The 22,531-nt window shown below is 52.2% G+C and overlaps 1 protein-coding gene across 3 annotated transcripts in view; it reads right to left on the bottom strand.

Annotated features, from left to right (window-relative positions):
- GRID1 (glutamate ionotropic receptor delta type subunit 1) overlaps nt 1-22,531 on the bottom strand; it is a 666,519-nt gene that overhangs the window by 529,100 nt on the left and 114,888 nt on the right. For all 3 annotated transcript variants that reach the window (XM_073793383.1, XM_033841989.2, XM_033841990.2), the window contains exon 3: nt 6,664-6,948. In XM_073793383.1, coding sequence (XP_073649484.1) covers nt 6,664-6,948 — 285 coding nt within the window. The remainder of the gene's footprint in view (nt 1-6,663; nt 6,949-22,531) is intronic.

The following is a 22,531-nucleotide window of genomic DNA, read 5'->3' as shown; positions in this document are numbered from 1 at the left end:
CTGAGGTGTTTGTTCCCCACAGCTTTGCCACGAGAACCAAGAGGCTGTGAGCAGAGCTGTGATACCCGGGCTTTGGGAATCAGACCTGGCCAACCCCCCTACTCACCAGCCATATGACCTAGAGCACATCCCTTTACTTCTCTGAGCCACAGTTTCCTCATATGTAAAATAAAGATAGTATACACCCACCTGGAAAGGTTGCCATAAGGATGATGTGAGCTGGAGCCTCAGTGCCCTGCTCAGAGTGACAGCTGGAGAGACGTGCGCTGTTACTCACTGATACCTGGGCCACCTGGGTTACTTGGGAAGTTCAGGCCTTGCCCCTGGCTTGGACTCTGGGTCTGGGATTTGTCCTCAGTCAGACCACAGCTCTTCTCTGTGCGTTAGTTTCTTCCCTTTAGTAGACAGCCAATGAGTCCGGACACAGGCAACTGAAGAACCAGAGCCCTCTAGAGATGGAGACCCCATGTCTATCCTCAGGTCTCAGGACTAGGCGTGAAGAATAGGACCCGAAGGCACGACCTGAGGTAGTGAGCTATGGCTCCCAAGGATTTCTGGGGACTCTGAGCTCATCAGTGAGGCCTCTAAGGCCTGCCTGGCCCAGAGCTCCAGCCTCACCCATGGCCACTGCCCACAACCCAGCCACACGATCTTTCCCCTCTCCACTGCCCCCAGGCCTTCCAGCATGCTTTTCCCTCTGCCTGGGACACACTTCCTCCCCTCCTCCCCCAGTGCCCTCTGCTTGCCTATCTCCTACTAGTCCTTTAGACCCTTGCTTACATGCCACCTCTTCCTGGAAGCCCTCCCAAGCCACCATGCCACAGGCTGTGCAATCGCCACCAAGAATAAGATCAGCTCCGTGGCCAGAGCAGAGCAGAGCAGTGTCAGCAAGGAATGTCAGGCCATGGCTGCAGGGAGAGGTGGTCTAGCATTGGGATCCAGGCACACCCAGGGGCAGGGCCTAGCTATGGATATCCAGGCAGGAGGACAACATTTGTTCTCAGTGCAGAGAGTGAGGTTTCAGCAGGAGAATATCTTTATGCCACTTGGATAGGGAAGGACCTCTTAAATGAGACAGGAAACAGAGCTACTTGTCTAAAAGATAAATAAATTTGAAAACAATACAATATAGAACTTCTGTGAATTAAGACAACTAACTGAAAGAAGGTATTTAACATCCCTAACTTACAAAAGAAAAGGCTCAGTCTTAAAAATAGGCAAAAATTAAAAACTACATACAGGTGTTCAGAAGAGCAAACAAAAATAGTGCATAAAGATATGAAAAGATTCTCAACCTCATCTTTTATCACAGCAATATAAATTAAAATCACAGCAAGATACCATTTCACATGAAAATCTTAAAAGTAAAAACAGTACCAGGTGTTGGTGAAGTTGGGGAGCTTTGAGAACGCTCATACATTGCAGAGAGCAGTGAAAACAGATAGAAATTCTTTGGAAAGCAATTTGGAATGATATACTAAAGTGAAACATGCATACCCAATAGTCCAGCAATTCTGCTCCTTTGAGATAGACCCTGAAAAAATTCTTGCACACGAACACCAATAATCTTATCAGTATTATTTGTAATAGCAAAAACCTGGAAACAAATGCCCATAGGAACACAATGGATAATAAATCAGGTGATACTTTGCAGCAGTAAAAATGATCACATATACCCATCTGCATCAAGTGAACAGATCTCAAAAACCTAATATTGAATAAAAAAGAAAGCAATCATGAAAGTGTACAGAAGTGTTACTCCAGATATTTAAGGTTCACAAAGAGGCCAAACTAAGGAATATGTATCTTAGGATCCATACTTGCATGATAAACTATAAAGAAAAGCAAGGAACTGGTTAGAACACAACCAAGATAGTGTTTATGTCCCCTAGGTAGGAGACGACACGATATGAGCTGGACACACAAGGGCTCCTACACAGTTTTAAACTGGTCTGGGTTCATGGGAGTTCACTTTATCACCATTCTTTTAACTTGACATATACATTGTAAACATGTGCAACTTTTAAACTTTTTAAAATAATTTTAAAACAAGCACGAATAGGAAATGGCCATACATTTAGAGCTTTAAGCTTTTGTTCCTGTGGAATCCCAGCTCCCAACCCCATTCCAGGCCTGCAAGCTGGCCCAGAGGCCAAGAGGGACCACCACACCCCAGAGATGCTGTGGAGGAAAGAGCCCTGGGGTCCTGACTTCACATCCCAGCCCTGTGCAACTTCAGCCAAGATACTCCACCCATCTGTTTCTTCATGTAAAAAGAGTACCTAGCAAAATAGTTGTGCATGGTAGGGACTCAGTGAATATTTGCTGAACGAATGAGTCAGAGATTTCCAAGATCCCAGTCATACGCCCCTCATCCAGATGTGTTCACCAGGGAGAAACTGTGGCTGCAGCTCCTAGCACATCCTCCTCAAGACACACACGAATATCCCAGAATTTGAAGTGGCAAGTCAGAAAGTTATCTCTTCGGTTCAATCCAAACTTTTGGTATTTTAATGTTACAGATTTTCTCTCCCAAATGCCAGCTTCTCTTTCATTTTTCCTTTCGCTGTCACAACAAGCACACAAGTATTTTTGATGGAATTTTACCAAATGGCACATCTTGCATTTTGTAAACCTTAAATACACAAACTCCTCTCCCACCACTCTGCCAAACTCTCTCTTAGAACGTGTTTTTGTCTCTCTGACCCTTGACTCTTGACTCAGATGCCCAGTCCTCAGGCTCCACCCAGGGAAGGACATGCCTTTGTTTAAAGGGAGGCTGAGGGGCAAATGAGGAAGGATCAGTCCTCACCTTGCAAGAGTGGGATCTTACATATGACATTCATTAGCAAGTGACTGACTGGACAAAGCTAGGGCATGCCAAGTCCATTCCACACACCCCATCCTTGGCATTAACTCTGTCTGGCTGGGGCTAGGAGAAGAAGGTTGGAGCCTAGCAAGCCCCGGATTACAGAAATAGGATGGCGCCTTGGCTAAGTGCATGGGCATCGAAGTCAGAAAGAATCTCGCTGAGCCTCACGTTCCTCATCCGTAAAATGCAGCAATAATCCCACCTCAGAGAGTTATTAAATGGCTTTAATCAAATAATATATGTAAAGATACTTGCAGATCAGCATCAAAAAAAAAAAAAAGTCACTATATCCCCAAACCACTTCTGTTTGACTTTGGAAGGAATGAAACAGTCTTTACACTCAATTTGCTTTCTAATTGGGCTCACTGCAGCTAGTGTTGCAGCGATCGGGTGGAGGAAGGGCCCTGAGGAGTTGTGGAGGCACCATTTGTCTTGGGCATATCAGCAATGTAAATCCACCCACGGCCCTCGGAGAGGCCAATGCCAGCCAAGCTGAGGGAGCATCCACACCCCGAATTCTTGGGGCTGCATCAAAGAGCATGTGGGCTTCTACCGCCTTGGCTCATCTAACATGTTAAAAATGGGCCAGAGGTTGGGCTGTGCCTGAGGGGCATGGCCAAAACAAGTAACAGTGGTGAACGTTTTATAGAGAATGTTTGGGGTAGAAACCCTGCCTCAAAGGTTGTCAAATCAGGGGGCCAATGACCAGGGAAGGCAAAGCCAGGAAGTTCTGCATTGTACCCAATGAAAGGGCACTGGTGGGCTTCCCTGCTGGCGCAGTGGTTAAGAATCCGCCTGCCAATGCACGGGACATGGGTTCGAGCCTCGGTCCGGAAAGATCCCACATGCTGCGGAGCAACTAAGCCTGTGCACCACAACTACTGAGCCCGCGTGCCTAGAGCCCGTGCTCCGCAACAAGAGAAGCTACTGCAATGAGAAGCTCGCGCGCCGCAACGAAGAGTAGCCCCCGCTCACCGCAACTAGAACAAGCCCGCACGCAGCAACAAGACCCAACGCAGCCAAAAATAAATAAATAAAATAAATTTATATTTAAAAAAAAAAAAAGAGCACTGGCCTCCAGAAAGGCTAACGCCAAATGGATCAGCACCTTGGACAGCGACAGCCAAGTGTAAGGCAGCTCTGAAATGCCTGATTCTCCCCTACCTTCCAGATCAGAATCTGCAAACAGGGCAGGATGTTGCCAGCCCGTCCCCGCAAACATGGTGCTTCATGGAGCAATCACAGCGCTTTTATTGCTGAGCCTACATGCTTCCTCAGAATCCTTCCCAACACAGCATTCAAGGCTCAACCAATTGCTTGCAGTGGTCCACCAGAGGAAAGCTATTGGGTACCCTGTGTCTTTACAGAATTACTACTAATAAAGGCCAGTTTAGTTGAAAACTCACTTCAACCCTACCAAAGGTAGCAAAGGTCTCCGTGTCAGAAAAGAGGGGCACACCTTTTGGTTTGATTGGAGGGTCTGGGTGGGAGAGAAGAGGGGCAGAGGAGTGTGCCTACAGAATGAAACATCTGTTTCCTAGCTCACCTCCCCTACCTCAGAGGTCAGACTATTCAGTGTCCCTGTCTTTCCCCCCATTTCTCCTTTGTCTTGTGTGAAAATTGTTTGAAAACTCCATGTCCGCATAAACGAGTTGGTTCATTCACACAGTGACAATTTCTTAGGGCCTACTGTGTGCCAGCCACCATGCTAAGCAGCAGAGACAGAGCAGGGAAGAGCACATGGCCCACTGTCTTGGAGCTTAGAGCCCGGGTGGGAGTAACTGCTCATCAAGGATTAGCCCTCATGAGTGTGTTGCAACAAGCTGAGAGCAGGCTGAAGGAAGGAGACGTGTGTCTGTGAGAGCATGTAACCAAGGAACCAGCTCTATGGGAAAGGGAGGAGTCTGCAGACAGGTGGAGATCAGGCGCCCTTCCTTGGGGACTTGATCCTTGAGCCAAGTGGGGGTAAGGGATGTAAGAAGAAGAAAACACAGAATTTAAGCGAGTGCCATTAGGTGTCATTTGGTCTTCAAGAATTACAGGAGCCCAGATGGGATAGGCAGGCTGGAGAGCTGATAACTGCTTCCTATGGCTGAGGTTCCCACCAAAGCCACTTTAAGGGCTTAGGAAGAACCAAGGCTTGAAGAGTTTCTATAGGTCAGAGCAAAAGGAGAGCAAAGAAACCAGGAGCAGTGAGGTGGGAAGGGTCTACAGACACTGGACCTTCAGTCCTGGCAGTGTCCACACCTGCCTACAGGATGCAGCCTCAGAGCAGACCCAAGGTCGGGGGTTGAACCACCAACACAAAGGGTTGTCAGGGGAAGGCTGGGCCACTAAGAGGTGCTATGACATGGTCTCAAACGCCTTCCCAGAGTCACGGATTGAGCAGGGTTGGAAGGAGAGACCAAGTCCTGGACAGAGTCCAGTTCAAGCGCCTGGAGCCTCTGGTTGCCCTTCTCCCCATCACCACCTCATCTTAATTTCAGCACAGTGACTCTCTGCTCTTTCAGTTCCTTCTGGAAGACTCTCAACAGCATATTTGCTCAAGAGCTGAGGACAACATTCTGGTCTTAGAGAAGCAGAGTATTTAGGCAAAGGCAAACATATGCTGGTTTCTCTTCTTAGTTACATCCTTGGCAAAGGAATTATTTCACCAAGAGAGAAAAACAGGACTTTCGAGGGTCCACCCCATTCTACCCTGGTCCCAGCTATGCAGCTGCTGACCGTCACCAGTCCCCCACACCCTTTAAAGACATGTAATGTGGGTGGCTGTGGCTATAAAAGGGTAGCATGGGGATCTTTGTGAGGGAACTGCTCTGCATCTGACTGTGGTGGTCACATGAATCCACATGTGATAAAATCGCACAGAAGTGAATACACACACCCAAGTGCATGTCAACTGGTGAATATGAGCGAAGCCTATGGATTGTGTCAAGGTCAAATCCCACTTGTGACATGGTATGACAGGCGAGATGCTGGAGCACACAGAATCTCTGAATTGTTTCTCATAATTGCATGTGAATCTCAATTAACTCAAAATAAAAAGGTTTTTTTTAGAAAAACGCATAAGGTGGAAACCATTTTATCTTGGGACTAGAAATGGTCTGTTTTCACAAAGCAGTCATAGAAAACCTAAAGCTATTTCCTCAAAGCCCACTGTTCTAGTTTCCTCACAAGCAAATTATGATTTTTTTTTTCATATGGGAGGTCTTCAAAGAAGCCATGACCAGCCATGGCCAGTGTCCCCAGACCCACACAACCCCAGCCTGGCTCCATGACATTCAGGGTGTCCCTCCCCCTGACCTTTGCCCCAGCCAGAAACCCTGAAACTGAGGGCAGATCAGGGCAGAGGGAGATAAGGAGCTGGGAAGGCTGGGAGAGCGGCCAGTGAGAGGGGAACACTTTGCAGAGGAGGCTTCCAGGAGGACCCATGCTGGCCAGCCTCCACCACTGCCTGCGTGCAGCCCTTCAGATCCCTGCCAGTGGTTTATTAATATTTTATTGAAAACTCTTAAGATGATTCCAACTTCAGCTGTCATGATAAGGTGTTGTTGCTAGGCAACTTTAGCTCCTGTCTACAGATCTGTTTTCAGAGTTCCTCCCCCACTCACAAAGCTCGAGGTTCAGTCCTACCACCCAAAGACCCACCTGGCTCAGACCACCAACTGCTGTCCACACCCAGCCCACTCCAAAGCGCTCAGCCTCCACGAGCGATGGTCCAGCTCGCAGGTCTCCCAGTGCCTGGCCATGCCCCCACCAGAGCCCCAGAGCACCCCCTACCCCCAACTCACCGTACTCGCTGTCGTAGAACATGACGAACTTCTGCCAGCGCAGCTCTGTCACCAGCCTGAGCATGACATCATTGAGGCGCACGGGAGGTCTGGAGGCCAGCGTGTAGGCCTCGCCGTCAGGGCTGGGGTTCAAATGGCAGGCGGTACGTGGAGAGCCCCCTGGGTTGCGCTGGACAAAGAGGTGTGGGATGTGCATCGCATCTGTGAGGGACTGCAGGGCGTTGGCAGACGCACAACCGGTGGATGTGACCAAGGCCAAAATCCCCTGGGTCATGAGGTCACAGGCTGGAAAGAGAGGGGAGAGAGAGGGTGGGGTCAGCATGGGGGTGATGCTGCCCTGGCTTCAACTGGCACAGCTCATGCCAGGCAGCTCATTCCCAGGGTTCCAAGAAACACTGCCTCCCTCCAGGGACCAAGAACCCATGTCAGGCCAGGCCAGGCCAGAGGCTCTCACAGGCACAGTCTATGATGCCCTAGTGATGCTGCCAGCTAGATGTTCTTGTGTCCATTCAACAGATGAGAAAACAGAGGTCAGGAGAGGCAAAATCATTTGTCCTAGGCTACTCAAGCAGGGAGAGTAGAACAGGGACACAACCCACATCTGCCTGAGACAGCCAGCAGTGCTACTAAATTAGCCATCCTGTCTCCCACTTGGGCTGTGAGCTCATTTTGTTGACCCATGTATTCCCAAGGCCACGCCACAGGCCAAGAATACACTGTGTACTCTACAATTGTTGGCTGAACTGAACTGATTGGGGCTGAGGGGAACGAATAACATCAGAAAGGGCTTCCCTGGTGGCGCAGTGGTTGAGAGTCCGCCTGCCGATGCAGGGGACACGGGTTCGTGCCCCGGTGCGGGAAGATCCCACATGCCGCGGAGCGGCTAGGCCCGTGAGCCACGGCCACTGGGCCTGCGCGTCCGGAGCCTGTGCTCCGCAACGGGAGAGGCCACGACGGTGAGAGGCCCGCGTACTGAAAAAATAAATAAATAAATAACATCGGAAAGCGAGGGAGAAACTTACCCCGGAGGATCCAGATTGTAGGCAAAACCCCCCAGGAACCCTAGGTCTTCTGGCCAAGTCCATTTGATTCATATCATAAAAATACTAGGTCAAACCCCAGAGGAAGCATTTGGTTCCAGAAGCCCAGGATTATTCAAAAGCCACTTGACAATAACAAAGGAAGATGCTCGTGCAGCAGCTGGGGCGCTGACTGCAGGTGTGTAGGAGGAACATGACCAGGTGCCAGCAGCTATTTCTAGGGTAGCTGCGCTCAGGGATCACCTTTTGAAGTCATCCAGCAGCCATGAGTTCCAGGAACCCCTTTTAGCCATACACTTAGACCTTTTTGGAACATCAGACCAATTAACAGAAAGATGCACCTCCCAACACTGCAACCCACTGCACCAGTTTTGAAGCAAACACTTATTAATAATGCTTTATGTGATGGCAGGAATGTGTGGAAGCAGATGCAGTTTCAAAACACAGCCTGTGAATGTCAGCAGGCCGTCTGCTGCAGACTTTGTTTTTTTTTCTTTAACATCTTTATTGGAGTATAATTGCTTTACAATGGTGTGTTAGTTTCTGCTTGATAACAAAGTGAATCAGATGGACCTAGAGTCTGAGGGCAGACTTTTGAACAACTTTGACAATACGTTTCTTTCGGTTGAAAGCACCTGGGTTTATGTAATGCCTCCGACCAGGCTGGGAGGAGGAGATGGAGACCAGAGAGAAGAAATCCAAGGAGCAAGGTAGTAGGAGGCTGGAAAGGTGCGGGAAGAGGAAGACACCTCCAAGCTTTCAAATACCAAAGGCCAGCTGCTCCCCACGCACGGACACTCACCTTGCACATTCATGGGCTTCGGCAGGAGGACAACTCAAATGCCCACAACTCTCCCGGCTGAACCCTCTGCCTCCAAACACAAGGCAGCAGGAGGGGGTGGTTAAACAAGAGACTCTCTGCAGTCTCTCTTGAAGATCATGCAGCCACCTAAATGCTCTGGCCCCTCGCATTCAGGCTCCATGCGGCCAAGTTCACTCCTGAATTGAAATCCAATCATGTCATGCTACTGCTTAAAGCCCTTTGGTGGCTCCCAAGACCGTTGCGGACAGAGTCAAACTCCTTGCGGCAGTCTTGCAGGCTCCCCAGTGCCTGCAGCCTCAGGTTCCTCACACGCCCCCGCCCGCTCTGTTACAGACCACGGCCCACCTTTCGGCCCCTGGAACCCATCACATTTCCTGTGGCCTCCTGAACCTTCACACCCACTCTCGCTTCAAGACTCAGACTCTACAACCCCAGACTAAGGACCCTTGGTCAAGTGCTTCATCTGCATCCCACACTTCCCCTATTAGGACACTGCACTGCGTGTATAACTGTCTCTCTCTCCCACTTCGCCTCAAGCTCCAAGGGGACAAAGGCCATGCCCATTCTGCTCACCATCCTTTTCCAGACACACAGTGTGTCTGGCACACAGCACTCAGTAAAGACTGATACAATAGTACCGTAAGCCTTGACATTTTCATGCCCTCTGCTCAATAATGCCACTTTGGGCATCCATCCAAGCTGTAAAAATGGCTTCAGGTCCAAAAACATTCAGAGGATACTTATCCAGACTCTTGATATATTTATTGCTAACGATCTAAAAGATGCAAAGAGGTGAGTGACATAAAAGTGTTCCATTTGTTGAAAGCACACACAGCCTTTAAAACCATTTATGAAGATACTACAGATGGGAAAGTGCCTGTCATAAAACAGTTATGTGAAAGTAATAGAAAATTGCATGTATTTTATGATACCAATTAAATAAAACTTAACATGCATGAAAGAAAGATCAAAAGGAAATACTGCAGAATGTTAAAAGTGACTGCATTTTAGAAGAGGTCTAGACGTGGTTTTCCTTCTTTTCTATATTTTGCCAAAATTTCATGTCGTGAACAGGTAATTCCTTTACAAAAGGAAAACAATCCTCCAACAATGGATAAGTATGAAGCTATGTAGGAGGAGGGACTAATTTGTGAGAATTTTCTCTGTGCCAAAAACTCTGTCGAGTACTCTATATACATGAGTTCACATTATTCTCATGACATCCCTGTACAGCAGGCATCACTGTGTCTATTTTCCAGATAACAAGATGTGAAGCCGCACAACCGATAAGGGCTGGACTAAGATGGCTTCTCGTCTAAAAATGCTTCTGAGGGGTGACTAAGTGACAAAACCAGGGCACGACATTTTACGCTCACCAGGATTACGACTAGGCAGAAAGCATGCTTATGAAAAAGGCAAGAGAAAACACTAAAAGCCGAGGTCTCTGACGATAAATGGATTTTTCTTTCTTCTCTTGTACATATTCTCTTTAATGCTGATACACTGCATTTATACGTTTAAAAAGTAATCTTACGGGCTTCCCTGGTGGCGCAGTGGTTGAGAGTCCGCCTGCCGATGCAGGGGACGCGGGTTCGTGCCCCGGTCCGGGAGGATCCCACATGCCGCGGAGCGGCTGGGCCCGTGAGCCACGGCAGCTGGGCCTGCGCATCCGGAGCCTGTGCTCCGCAGCGGGAAGAGGCCACAACAGCAAGAGGCCCGTGTACCGCAAAAAAAAAGTAATCTTACAAAACACACTGTACATCACTAGGGTGTAAAGTTGCCCAGGAACTCCAGCCCCTGGTCCCGGCCCAAGACACCCACTGCACCATCACTGGGTCTTGGCTCTCTGTCGTCCACCCCACCTGGCTCCCTCTCAGGGACTTCCTGACTTCTGATGGCAAGCCCCATCCGCATTCCACATACGCTGGGTTATTAAGTCACTAGACCTCCCTGAGGCTCAGTTTCCCCATTTGGGCACTCATCCCACTGCTCACCATGGCTGGATTTGTCTCTTCCCTCTTGTGTGTTTCACGCACACACTCAGCACACCCGCTAAGCACAAAGCCCTGCAATGAGCACTGGGGAGGGGGAGGGGCAAAGGGCAGGATGAACACAGGCCCCATCTGAGGAGCTTAGGATCTACCAAGGAGCCAGACCCCACAACTAGGCCTGTAAGGAAGGAAAGGGGAAGCTCCCTGGGACCCAGAAGAGGATGAACTCATGTGGGGTCAGCATCAGGGCCTGAAAGGAAGAAAAGGATTTAGACCAGGAGAGATGGGGGGAGCAGTGTGAGTGAGGGGTGCAGTGGGACAAAGACACAGGGGCTGGACAGCGGGAATGTGCTCAGGGAACAGGTCCCCCTGCCCCAGCCCCGGCGGCAGCCAGAGACACCAGCTTCTTGGCTGGGCCTGGGCTCACCAGGGCAGCAGAAGGAGCGCTAGAATCTCACAGACCAAAGCTCCAGTTTGGGCTCCTCTGGCCGGCGGCCGTGTGGCCACGGGCATGTCTCCTTCCTGAGCCCCCATTTCCTATTCATTGAAGAGATGAACCTCTACCCAGCAGAGTTACGGGAGCACTGACTTAGAACGTGGACCACAAATGCCGATCCCGTGCCATGCGCAAGAAAAGAGGCTAAATATTAATACATGTCAGTTTCCTGCCCCTCTCCTTGGGCATCCCCAGCTCCCCATCAATGTCCCCACCCAAATCGTGCCCAGGATCCCAAGAAATAGCAGTTACAACAGAGAACGACCTCACTCGTGCTGCTGACCAACCCTCCCCGTGGAGGTGGGCACCCTGACCCACCCCTGTACGGACACCTGCAGCACCACGGAAGCTCCTCAAGGCCTCGACCTCCTAGGTGAGCAGGGTGGGTAATTAAGGCTGGAAGCCTCTCCCAGGCACTAATGGAGAAGCCTGATACAAGTCAATTTCTAATCCACTGTGAATGGCTGCTAATTGGGGCACTGTTGAAATGATGGTTATTTAGAGGCTCCTAACACAAAAATAACAAGATCAAAATACATCAGATCAAAGCCACACCAGCTATTAGCTTAAACAAGGTTGTGTGCTCATTCCTAGGATAGGACATCACACAACTCACAACCCAGTTGTAGAAGAGACACCGAACCCCAGTGCGGCGTCCAACGGCTTGGATCTGAATCCAGGCCCTGCCACGTACATGCTGTGGGACCTTGGGTGAGGGGCTGACCCTCTCTGGGCCTCTGTGCTTTTTCTGTCAGAGAAAGATCATGGCACCCGCTTCACAGAGCCGTTGTGCATATTCTCTGAAAGGTCTTTGTATGTGAAGAACCACTTGGCACTGCCCGATGCATAGTAAGAATGTAGAAGTCACCTGTCTCCAGCTTACAGGTGCCTCTGCAGCTCACTAGAAGATAACAGCCTTTGTTATCATTCTTTGTCTCCAGTATCATATGGTCATAAAGCTGATCTCTCTTGATGATAACAATGCAGGCTTGATGGATTGATATGAGCTCCCCAAGAATGGCTCATCCGCTGCGAAAGTAAGAAGCAGAGATGACTGTAATGAGCAGCTTCAAGACCCCTTACCCAAGCTCAGCGGCCTAGGAGAGCAGAGGGCTCTGGGCCACGTGATGGATTCCCAGGAATCGGGAAGAAGCAGGCTGTTCAGACTCAGGGTTGGGCCCAGGCAAGAGGATCCACGGAGCTCAGCCAGCATTCCCAGACAGCCCCACAGTCACATCCCTGCCAGCTTCCCCTGAGATGTCAGCGTCCTGCTGATCCAGGATTCTCCAGACACAGGACTCTCAGGGTAGGATGTGCCGGGTGTAGCACCGACAAGCAGGGTCTCCCTAATTCTCACCCCAGGTGAGCTTTCTGATCCCCTGGTGAGAAAACTGAAGCAGAGAGGGCTGACCACTTGGCTCGGATCATATAGCCAGAGAGTGAATGGCAACGAGAGCATCAGAACTGGACCACCAGGTACCTCTACAGCCAGTCCCAGGAAGAGATGGTGGCCAGCAGAGGACAGAGGCCAGGATTCCATGGCTGACTCTACCCAACCCTATCCGTATCCCCAGGATGGAAACTCCTGGGGCAGCTCCACACTTAACGCAGGCCCTAGAGAAGGAGCCAGCAAGCCAGAACAAGGCCTCCCTCGGCTAAAGGCAAATCCTTGGTTCATCAAGTCACTCGGGGCCTCAGGTGGGTGTTGGGGATAAGAGGGGTGCCCCCAGACATTGAGATCAATCTGGGAACCACTACTGATCCATGCCCAGTCTTCTCCATCCCCATGGGCATTCCTGGAAAATTCTCAGGCCAAGACTGGGGGAAGCAATACCCCAGGAGGCTTGAGCTGAAAGAGATGCACAATTCCTGGTGCCGTCACCTAATAATGATGCTGACCACGGCCATCCCAGCCCTTCCCTCCACCATGTGCCCTGAATGCATGGTGCCCAGAGCACATCCACACCTGTTCCTCCTGGAAGACCTGACGCGGTCCCCGAATAGGTGAGATCGCCCATGCAGCCCCTGCTTCTCTGAGGCTACACACCCCTTCAACCTCATGTGCTAACTGGCCTCTGGGTAGCCCCTTAAAGAGTGACAGGACTTCTCCAGATGGACAAGGCGAGAGAGGGCACTCCACCTGAGTGGAAGCAGCCTGGCAGAGGTGCCCTCCTGTCGGAGAAGCTGGGCAAGGCTCTGCTGGTAACAGCAGGCAGCAGAAGGGAGAGCTGGCTCCGGGCAGCCCTGGGCTCAGCCCTGCCCTCCAGAAGTAATGATCTCTCTCCAACGAGGTGCAGCAGGCCAGCCCCAGGCCCTCCAGCACCTCTGCCTGCCCCACAGTCCGGGCTCCATGTGAACAGCCAGGAGCGCTCACCCTCCCCCAGGCTACCCTCATTATCTGTGCCCTTCCTTTCCTCCTTTAAGCTGGCACCAACTTTATTAATATTTGAATTCTAGCGGCTAATGCTTTAAATTAAGGTAGCATTTATAAATACTTTATAGCTGATGAATAATTGACCAAATTTAATATTGTCATAACTCACAGTAAATTACTGATCTATGGAGAATAACTATTTTTCATGTTTTATTAAGACATTTCAAAGGTAAACAAAACCATGAAATGGGGGGAAACAGGTGGCAGCACCACACAAAGGTGAGCACTAGAGTTCGGGCCCAGCAGGACCCTGACCCCCATCGCCTCTCGCCATCGAAAGGCCCCCAAAGGGGAGAGTCACTGAGGCCTCGCATCCCTCCTGAGCACAGGACAAACTTGACAAGCACCTTGCGCTACAGACCTTTTGCTTAAATGACTCTCCCACCAGCATCCTCCTGCCTTCACTCCTGACTCCTCGCTCAGTTTGGTTTCTGTCTGTCTATCCATACAGTCCCTCTGCTGCAAACTCCCTCTCTCTGCTCTCTCTGCTTATATAGGATGGCTGGGAAACCCCAACCCAGGGTCAACCGTGGTGGGTCCACCTGCCCACCCACTTCTCCATGTCCGTGAGCAAACAGCGGAGAGTCAGAGAGACCCACGCACCCAGCAACGTGGGGACCCAAAGTGGGGAAGCCGTATCACCATCCTCAACAGGGCTCCCCACCCCGCCATATCCACTTACATCCTCTCCACCACCTACCTTGCTCATTCTCCTCAAACCTTCCGGGCTTCTTCCCAGTTCTTAGCACCAGATCTACACACCTATCTGCATTTGTGCTGAAAGCTGAGGAAGAAAGCTTCTCCCATCTCAGGCTGGCCCCTGCTTACGAGCTCTGGTTGCTCCCATGACTTGCCGTCTCCCAGACCCAGACCCAGACCCAGACCCAGACCCAGATCCATCACTGTGTCCTCTCTATGGACTCATCAACCTTCCTTGGTATATCTGACCCATCCCTTTGAAAGTTACACCTCGGTTCTGTTGACGGGTCCTGTAAACGCTCCAGCCCACAGCCCTCGCTGGGCTCCTGACCCCCAACCAGGGCGCCTCCCACAGTGAGTCCACTGGCAGCTCTAACTTGTTGCGTCAACACCGAGCTCTCTGGGGTGTGATCCTGTCCCTCTTGGTCTCCCAATGTCCGTAAAGGGGCACTCCCAAGCACCCAGTTGTTCTTGAACCTTCTCTCTCCCTGACCCTCTGCACCCAAGCCATCACCAAGTCCTGATTGTTTTATCTCCACAATGTATCTTGGATCTGTCAACTTTCCTCCATCTCCAATGCCATCACCTTGGTCTAAACCACTACTATCTCCCCACTGGACCTCCACACACCAACCTCCCCCAGATCCACATGCCACCCATTCAGTCCACTGCAGTGCACTGGCCTTCATAGATTAAAATGCCAACCAGACTGTGCTGTCCTTGCTTCAAATCTGCATTAGCTTCCCGTCGCCCTTAAAATAAAGTCCACAGCCCGACAGGGCCCTGCGTCATCACACCCGTGCCCTGTGTTCCAGGTAGCTGGCTTTTGGGCAGTAACTCGGATGCCCAAGTTCTTGCCCACTTGTGGGTCTCCTCACATACTTGCCCTTGGCCTACCACACTCCTCCCACTCCTGTCTGGCTATCTCTCCCCATTCTGTATTTTTTGGGGTAACTGTGACTCCCTGAATTTTCCACGAGCCCAATCTTCCCTCACGGTACTCCGCCTGCAGACCACCCACTGACGTTTGCAATCATGGACTGTTTTGTCCCATCCTCTGAACCATGAGCCCGTGAGCAGAAGCACCTGTGTACTGCACACCCTCCTAGCCTCTGGCCCAGCCCCCAGCATGGCCTAGCAAAGCAACAAACTATTTAATACTCTTAACAACTCCATAAGACAAGCTCTATTGGTGTCCATATTGCATGGGTGAGGCAGAGCTTTCAAACTTGCCAAGGTCCCCAGATGCTCAGGTCCTCCCCGGAGTGAAGCTACTCCCACAATGTGGAGAAGGGGAGTTTCTTAAAGCTGACCCGCCACTCTAAGGCGGGTTTCACCAAGAGCTTAGAGGTTACCAAGGGGACAGTGGAGAGGGAAGCTGGCTGGGCCCAAGCCTTGCCTTGCAGCAGCGCCTGGGAGGGTGCCTCTCCTGCAGCATCTCCCACGCCCCTCTGGCCTCACGGTCAGCCCAGCCCAAGGAGGGGAACAGGAGCAAGGCCAAAGGGTCCCACTGAATGTTGGACTGTAGCCCAGGGCAGGGGGGCAGCTGGTGCAGGCAGGATGCACGGAGCCAACCAGTAGGGTGGGGAAGGGCCGGTGGCTCCATGCCAATCTCTGGGGCCTCATCCTTATGCCAATTAATGAATCAAAACGGATTCCCTGCTCCTGCAGATTGGAAACACGGGGAACACTGGTGAGATCGTGCTGGCTTATTTATAGCGCTCTGGCTCCTCGTTAATGACTTTTACTGCTCCACCAAGGGAACACCAGGCTCCCAGGCCGGGATTCACCGGAAGCCCACACTGTGAAAGTTAAATCAGGACGGTGATGAGTCCTAGGAGACTCAGAGAACCTCAAAAGCAGCTAAGCACGGCGGGGAGGGGGGCCTCCTGCAGCATCTCTGCCCCGAGGCCAGACGTCTTTTCCTGGGCTCCCCTCACCGTGTATCTGTGCTTGCACTTACTCATTCCTTCACCCCAAATCCTCTGATCATCGCTGTATCAGGTCCTGTGCCTAGAGATACAGAAGGCTGTGGGACTCATTCCTTTTTCTTAGGAATTCCTAAGGGAATCTTAGGGATTCAGCATAAAGTCAAATAATACACACTCAAGAGAAGTGTGCCAGAATCTTGCAGGAGAAGGAATGATTAATTTTGCCTAGCAAGGAGATGTCAAGGAAAAGTTCCATAGAGAAAGAGGCATTTGGGATGGGTCTTGGAGGATGAGTAGGAGTTTGAAAGGCAAAGTACGGGCCAGGCACCATTCAGGGCCCATCCAACTAATCACTGAGCCCCACAGCCTCCCAGGGAAGTGGGTTCTGCTACCCCATTTTAGACAGGAGGCACAGACCCGAGGTTGGGGTATTGCCTGAAGTCACAGGGGAGCCTGACTTGAAACCCTGAGCTGCCCCTGACCTCAAAGTTGAGCACATGGGCCAGGAGGCAGGCAGGCCCACTGCTACAGCTGTGTGCCCTCAAGCAAGTCACTTAACCTCTCTGAGCCTCAATTCCTCACTTGTAAATGGGCTAAGAACAGTCCCCACCTCTAGGACTCTTACGAGGATTAAATGAGCGCAGTGAACCAGAGGTCACGTTTGGATATACATGGACAGGCCAGACCACGGAGCCTGACCTCAGTCCTCCCCGCATCCCCAGGGTGCCCGAGGCCAGCTCCGTGCCTGCCTCTCCCCTCCCTCCACCTGCATTTGTCTCCGGAAAGCCAAGGCCATCCAGACACCAGGCCCCAGCCTGGTGCTCCTTCCAGGGCCCATTGGCCCTCTCAGATGGGGAACAGAGACACCATGAGGCTTCAGGTTCTCCCTTTCCATCTCAACCCATGTCTGACTTTTTCTAGCTCTCTCTGATATCTCTCTTATTCTCTCTGTTGTTTCCCACTTTCTAAGTCTCAGCTCTCTGTCAGAGAGAGAGAGAGTATATGTGTATGCAAAACTCACTCTCTCCCCCGCCAGCCTATGCCCCCTCTCCCTGTAGGACTGACCGGCCCAAAGGGACAGAGCCCCACATCTATGCCTTGGCCCTAGGCTTCATCCGGGGCTTGAAAGCTGACCCACGGATGCCCACCTGTAGGCCTTCAGCTCTCTGGTCCTCCCCGCCCAGGGGATTAGTGTAGCAGGAACAAGTGTCACCTCTGGGCCGTGACCCCTTCCAGGAAAACGTGGAGGGCACGGAAACATCCCCATCCTGCCAAGCTCCAGTGCTGAGCTCCAGCTCCAAGACTTCACACTAATCCTGCAGCTTGCGCTGCCAGCAGGCTTCCAGAAGGCAACTCCCAGGCTCCAGGGTGCAAAGCAGGGGTCCCTGAGGCCAGGCTATGTCAGGCTCAAATCTCTGCACCTGCACTCCCCTGCTAGAAATTCACATCACTGTCCCCTCCTCATCATTCCAGACCCAGTTCAAGTGCCTCTTCCTCTCCAGAGGCCTTCTTCACCCAGTTAGAACAGCTCAGGCCTTACGCCTGCTGCATCCCTACCACATACACGATTACAGCTCAGTGTCACTGTTTGTTCAGGGGTCTCTGTCACCTTCTGGACTGAGCCCCCTACAGGCCTCTCTGCCCCTAGCACCCAGGCTGGGATGGACACTCAGATGCCTCAGGGGAGCCGGCAACAATAGGACAATGCTGGATGAGTACAAATGCTGGCCTTGGTCCACCACCATCACTGGGCAGCCCCAGATGGTTGCTATCACCAGGTAAACCTTAAGGCCATAGGTTGTCACCATCCTACGGGGCTGTCTTTAGGGTAAGTATCCACAGGGACACCCACACACCTCAGTCCCCCTCCAACAGCCTGGGCAAGTCAGGCATAGGTGGATCCAGCCCTCTGTGCCACTCCCTGGCCTGTCACCTGGTTGGAACCATGCCTGAAGCCCTCCCAAAGGGCAGGGATAGCCCACTCTCCAGGGAAGGATACCACCCCTAAACCCCCATCTTCTGGGCTCTACTGGCCCAGAGGAGCCCCCCGTCTATCCTGCCGCCTTCCTTGGTTCCATGACTGGAGAGCCACACCCAGTCTCCAGATGTGAGCTTTGAGCTCAACACTGCCAACTGCCAGATGTCCCTCAAATGAGGGATCTGGGCTGCCGAGCCCTCTTCAGGGGCCACCCCTCCACAGCTCAGCCCCTTTCCTCACCCTGCCCCACCTAGCTGCTGGCCTCCCTGGCTGTCACCAGCCCCCATGCTTTGAAGCCAAGCCCAGGAAGATAAGCAGCGAGGGGCAGCCCCCTCACGCCTTCCTCACTCCTCTGAACACTGCTCCCCACAGACCGCATCACACGGCACCTAGGGTGAGGGCAGCAGGCAGGAAACGGGGCAACACCGGGGAGGTGCTGGTGGCAGCTGGAGCTGGTTACACCACCCAGGTCCTGCCGTGTTCTTCACATCCTTGTCATGGTCTTTGCATGAAGAAATCCAAGCAGGCTGCTGTCCACATTTACCGGTCCAAACCCACAGCTGACTGTGAACAGAATGCTGGCAGGAAAGTGGTCCCACAAACTCCTGATGTGTCTCTTATATGTGAACTTCTGTCCATCCAGCCCTCTGATACTCCTCCCGGGAGGTAGCAATCTTGAAACCCAAGCCACATCCTGTCACTTAGCATTCAGCCCGAGCTGGACACTCGTCAGACGTCAGTGTCTAATTTTTTTTAATGGGAGGAGGGCAGGGAGGGAGGGGTCACAGCACCTGCATTACACAGAAGAAATGAAAAGAAGCCTCTGGCACAAAATACATCTTGAATCAATTCTAAGATGCTAATTCCTTCCCCTTGGGAAGCGTCTATTCATTCATCATTCATTCACTTATCAAGCACTTAGCACACTCCTTCCCAGCCTCTTTTATTTATTTTATTTTTTTAATAAATTTATTAATTTTATTTATTTTTGGCTGCACTGGGTCTTCGTTGCTGCGCGCAAACTTTCTCTAGTTGCGGAGAGCGGGGCTACTCTTTGTTGTAGTGCACGGGCTTCTCATTCCGGTGGCTTCTCTTGTTGCGGAGCACAGGCCCTAGGCGTGTGGGCTTCAGTAGTTGTGGCACGCGGGCTCAGTAGCTGCGGCTCACGGGCTCCAGAGCACAGGCTCAGTAGTTGTGGCGCACGAGCTTAGTTGCTCTGCGGCATGTGGGATCTTCCCAGACCAGGGCTCAAACCCGTGTCCCCTGCATTGGCAGGCGGATTCTTTTTTTTTTAATTAAAATTTACTTTTTTTTTAACAACTTTATTGGAGTATAATTGCTTTACAATGGTGTGTTAGTTGCTGCTGTATAACAAAGTGAATCAGCTATACGTATACATATATCCCCATATCCCCTCCCTCTGCGTCTCCTCCCTCTCACCCTCACTATCCCACCCCTCTAGGTGGTCACAAAGCACTGAGCTGATCTCCCTGTGCTATGCGGCTGCTTCCCACTAGCTATCTATTTTACATTTGGTAGTGTATATATGTCCACGCCACTCTCACTTCGTCCCAGCTTACCCTTCCCCCTCCCCGTGTCCTCAATTCCATTCTCTACATCTGAGTCTTTATTCCTGTCCTGGCAAGCAGATTCTTAACCACTGCTCCACCAAGTAAGCCCCCAGCCTCTTCTAAACTGAAAGCCACATTAGTGCAGAGGACATCCGATGACATATAGGGGAAGGTGGCAGGCCACTGTCCACCCTCTGGGGCTAAAACAGAAAGAAATGAAGCACTGTTTCCCTCGTAGAGAGATGAACAGCACAGTGGTAAGAGGACAGGTTCTGGCGCCGAACTGTCTGGACTCAAATCACTGCTCTTTTCTTACAGCTACTTGGGGCTTTGGGCAAGCCACACCCCCTCCAGGCCCCACCTTAAAAATAGGATTGCAACAGTGATTTCAAATATGATAAATGCATTTAATCAACAAACCAAACCAAACAATGAAATACAGTGCTCAAGGCCAGCCTCTGCCCACCCGTGCACATGCCTAACAGGGTGCCAGCTGCAGCTCTGCTGGTGAGGGGTGAGGCGGGGCTGACACCCAGCCTGGGTGCCTGCCAAAGCCTGCAGCGGCTTTGCTCATTCACCCCAAGGCCCTGCCCGCCCTTGACTTCTAACAGCTCATCATCACCCTAACAGCCATCATGACAACACCCAGCCTCCAGAATTGTAGAGACGGGGCCACTCTTAGAGAATGAGTCTAGGGAGCAGCTGCCCCTGCTCCCAGCGGCCCCCACCTGAGGGTCTCTCAAGAACAGAAAAGGGGATGGGGCGGGTGCTGGCCTGGCCCCCAAAGGCAGCCTTCCCGGCTGGACCAGCCCTACAGCCTGAGGAAATAAAAGCAAAACCCTCAGGACATGGGCTGTGGCTTGCGTGGCCCTGGCCACTCAGGCCAGCCCCGCTGATGGCTCACTCCTGAGACCTGCATGAAAGAGCCCGGCTGGTCCAGGGACATTACCCATCTCAGTTCCCAGGTGCTTCGGAGCAGACCAGGAGAGAAGTCAGAAATCTCCTGCAGCCAGCAGGGATGAGAAGGGATCTTTGCCAGTGATAATGAAAATTTTCATAGTAGCAGATGCTTGGAGAAAATTCAAAAACAACACAACAAAACTCACAAACCAGAGAGGAACTTAAGAGAAATGTGATCGGTGGGGGTCAGTGTTCCCATTGGCACCCTTCTAGCCACAAGAAGACCGATTGGGAGCCAGGTCCTCCCCACCAGGTAGTCAAATTGCCCCCAAGAGCCCATCCCAAATCTCTCCGATCACCTACTACGTGCCCAGCTGGGAACCACACTGAAAACACAGAGGTGATGCAGATCTGGCCCCAGGTCCCAGAAATGTCATCTGGAGGGGGACCCGGGGCATGCGCCACACGAGGCTCGGTGTCCACAGAGGGATGTGAGGCAGGAGGCGTGTGAGCTGGTGGTCATGTGGCCTGGAGCGGCAAAGGGCTTCACAAAGGGCAGGGCTGCTGATGCTGGGCCGAAAGGGGACCAAGAGGGGCTTCCCTGGTGGCGCAGTGGTTGAGAGTCCGCCTGCCAATGCAGGGGACACGGGTTCGTGCCCCGGTCCGGAAAGATCCCACATGCCGCGGAGCGGCTGCACCCGTGAGCCATGGCCGCTGAGACTGCACGTCCAGAGCCTGTGCTCCGCAATGGGAGGGGCCACAACAGTGAGAGGCCTGCGTGCCGCAAAAAAAAAAAGGGGGGGGGGACCAAGAGAAAGAGGGCAACCAGGCTGGTGGCCTGGTGAGAGCCAAGGCCCACACGTGGCTTCTGTGGATCTGCCAGGAATGGGCCACTCATCCCGGGGTGATGGGGACACAAGGAGGTGGGTTCACAGTGGACGTCTTGCCTGCTCAGCTGAAGGGCTTTGTTTTGACCCCATGAGCACCAGGGAGCCTTGGAAGCTCCCCTCCTGAGCACAGGCGAGGCCTGCCTTCAGAGAAGTGGCCCAGTGAGGACACAGCAAGAGGACAGGAGGCTGCAGCTGACTCTGCCTGCTCTTCACGCTGGTAGGACCTGGGTCAGTGAGTGCCGGGACAGGAGGCAGAGAGGACAGTCAGGGCCACTGGAGGTCAGGGACACTGTGGTGCATCAAACCAGGGCGGGGAGGCTCGGAGAATAAATGAGAGTCACCCCCCACACACACACACACATAGCACAATATGATGCCTATTGTGATTTGCACTCCCCCAAGGCATTTTCTTGCTGTGAAAGAGGTGCCCTGTGGATGGTTGGACCTCGAAGGCATGGTAGGTTGAAGTGGTACCCAGCTCCAGCCCTGCCCCAGGCGTGGGAGGCAGCGCCCCCACCGCTCTTCTGCCCAGACACCTTCCCTGGAGAAGACAAGGGGACACGGGGCAGGAAGACACAGTCACCAGTGTCCACACCAGAAGAGGAATGGGGAAAATGGGGGGGCTGAGGGCTTGGTCCCTCCGAATGCCCCACCCAGCAAACATGCATGCACACCACTCTGCGCAGAGAAGGAGGTCCCATGGCGGCGCTGGCATCTGCCCAAGCCTCACTCCAAGCCACTGAGCCTCGCCGGGATTTGGCAGGGATGACTCCGGGCAGTTCTGCAGATACCTGAACTCCGTGGCCTGCCTCAGTGCCGTCTCTCCTCCCTGCAGGGACCTACACCTCATCGAAGGGCAGCTCGGCTCAGCCCTTTGGGCAAGTGCACTCCCTCCCACAGGCCCATGCGAGCGGGCAGCCCCCAGAGGCCTGCGTCTACTCTCCAAGACGTGGCTGAGGTGACATGGACAGCAAGCTACAACCGCATGCTGCATCTCATCCCAGAGACACGGTGATACTGTGGGCAGAACAGGCCAAGGGAGAGACCTAACTTACTGAGCAAATAAGTTCCACATGACAGCTTCTTCCTCATCTCGTTTGATCTGCCTGACAATT

Source organism: Tursiops truncatus, chromosome 16 (assembly GCF_011762595.2).
Source record: "Tursiops truncatus isolate mTurTru1 chromosome 16, mTurTru1.mat.Y, whole genome shotgun sequence".
NCBI lineage: Eukaryota > Metazoa > Chordata > Mammalia > Artiodactyla > Delphinidae > Tursiops > Tursiops truncatus.
Note: the sequence above shows the minus strand (reverse complement) of the source record. Positions and strands in the feature narration are given on the sequence as shown.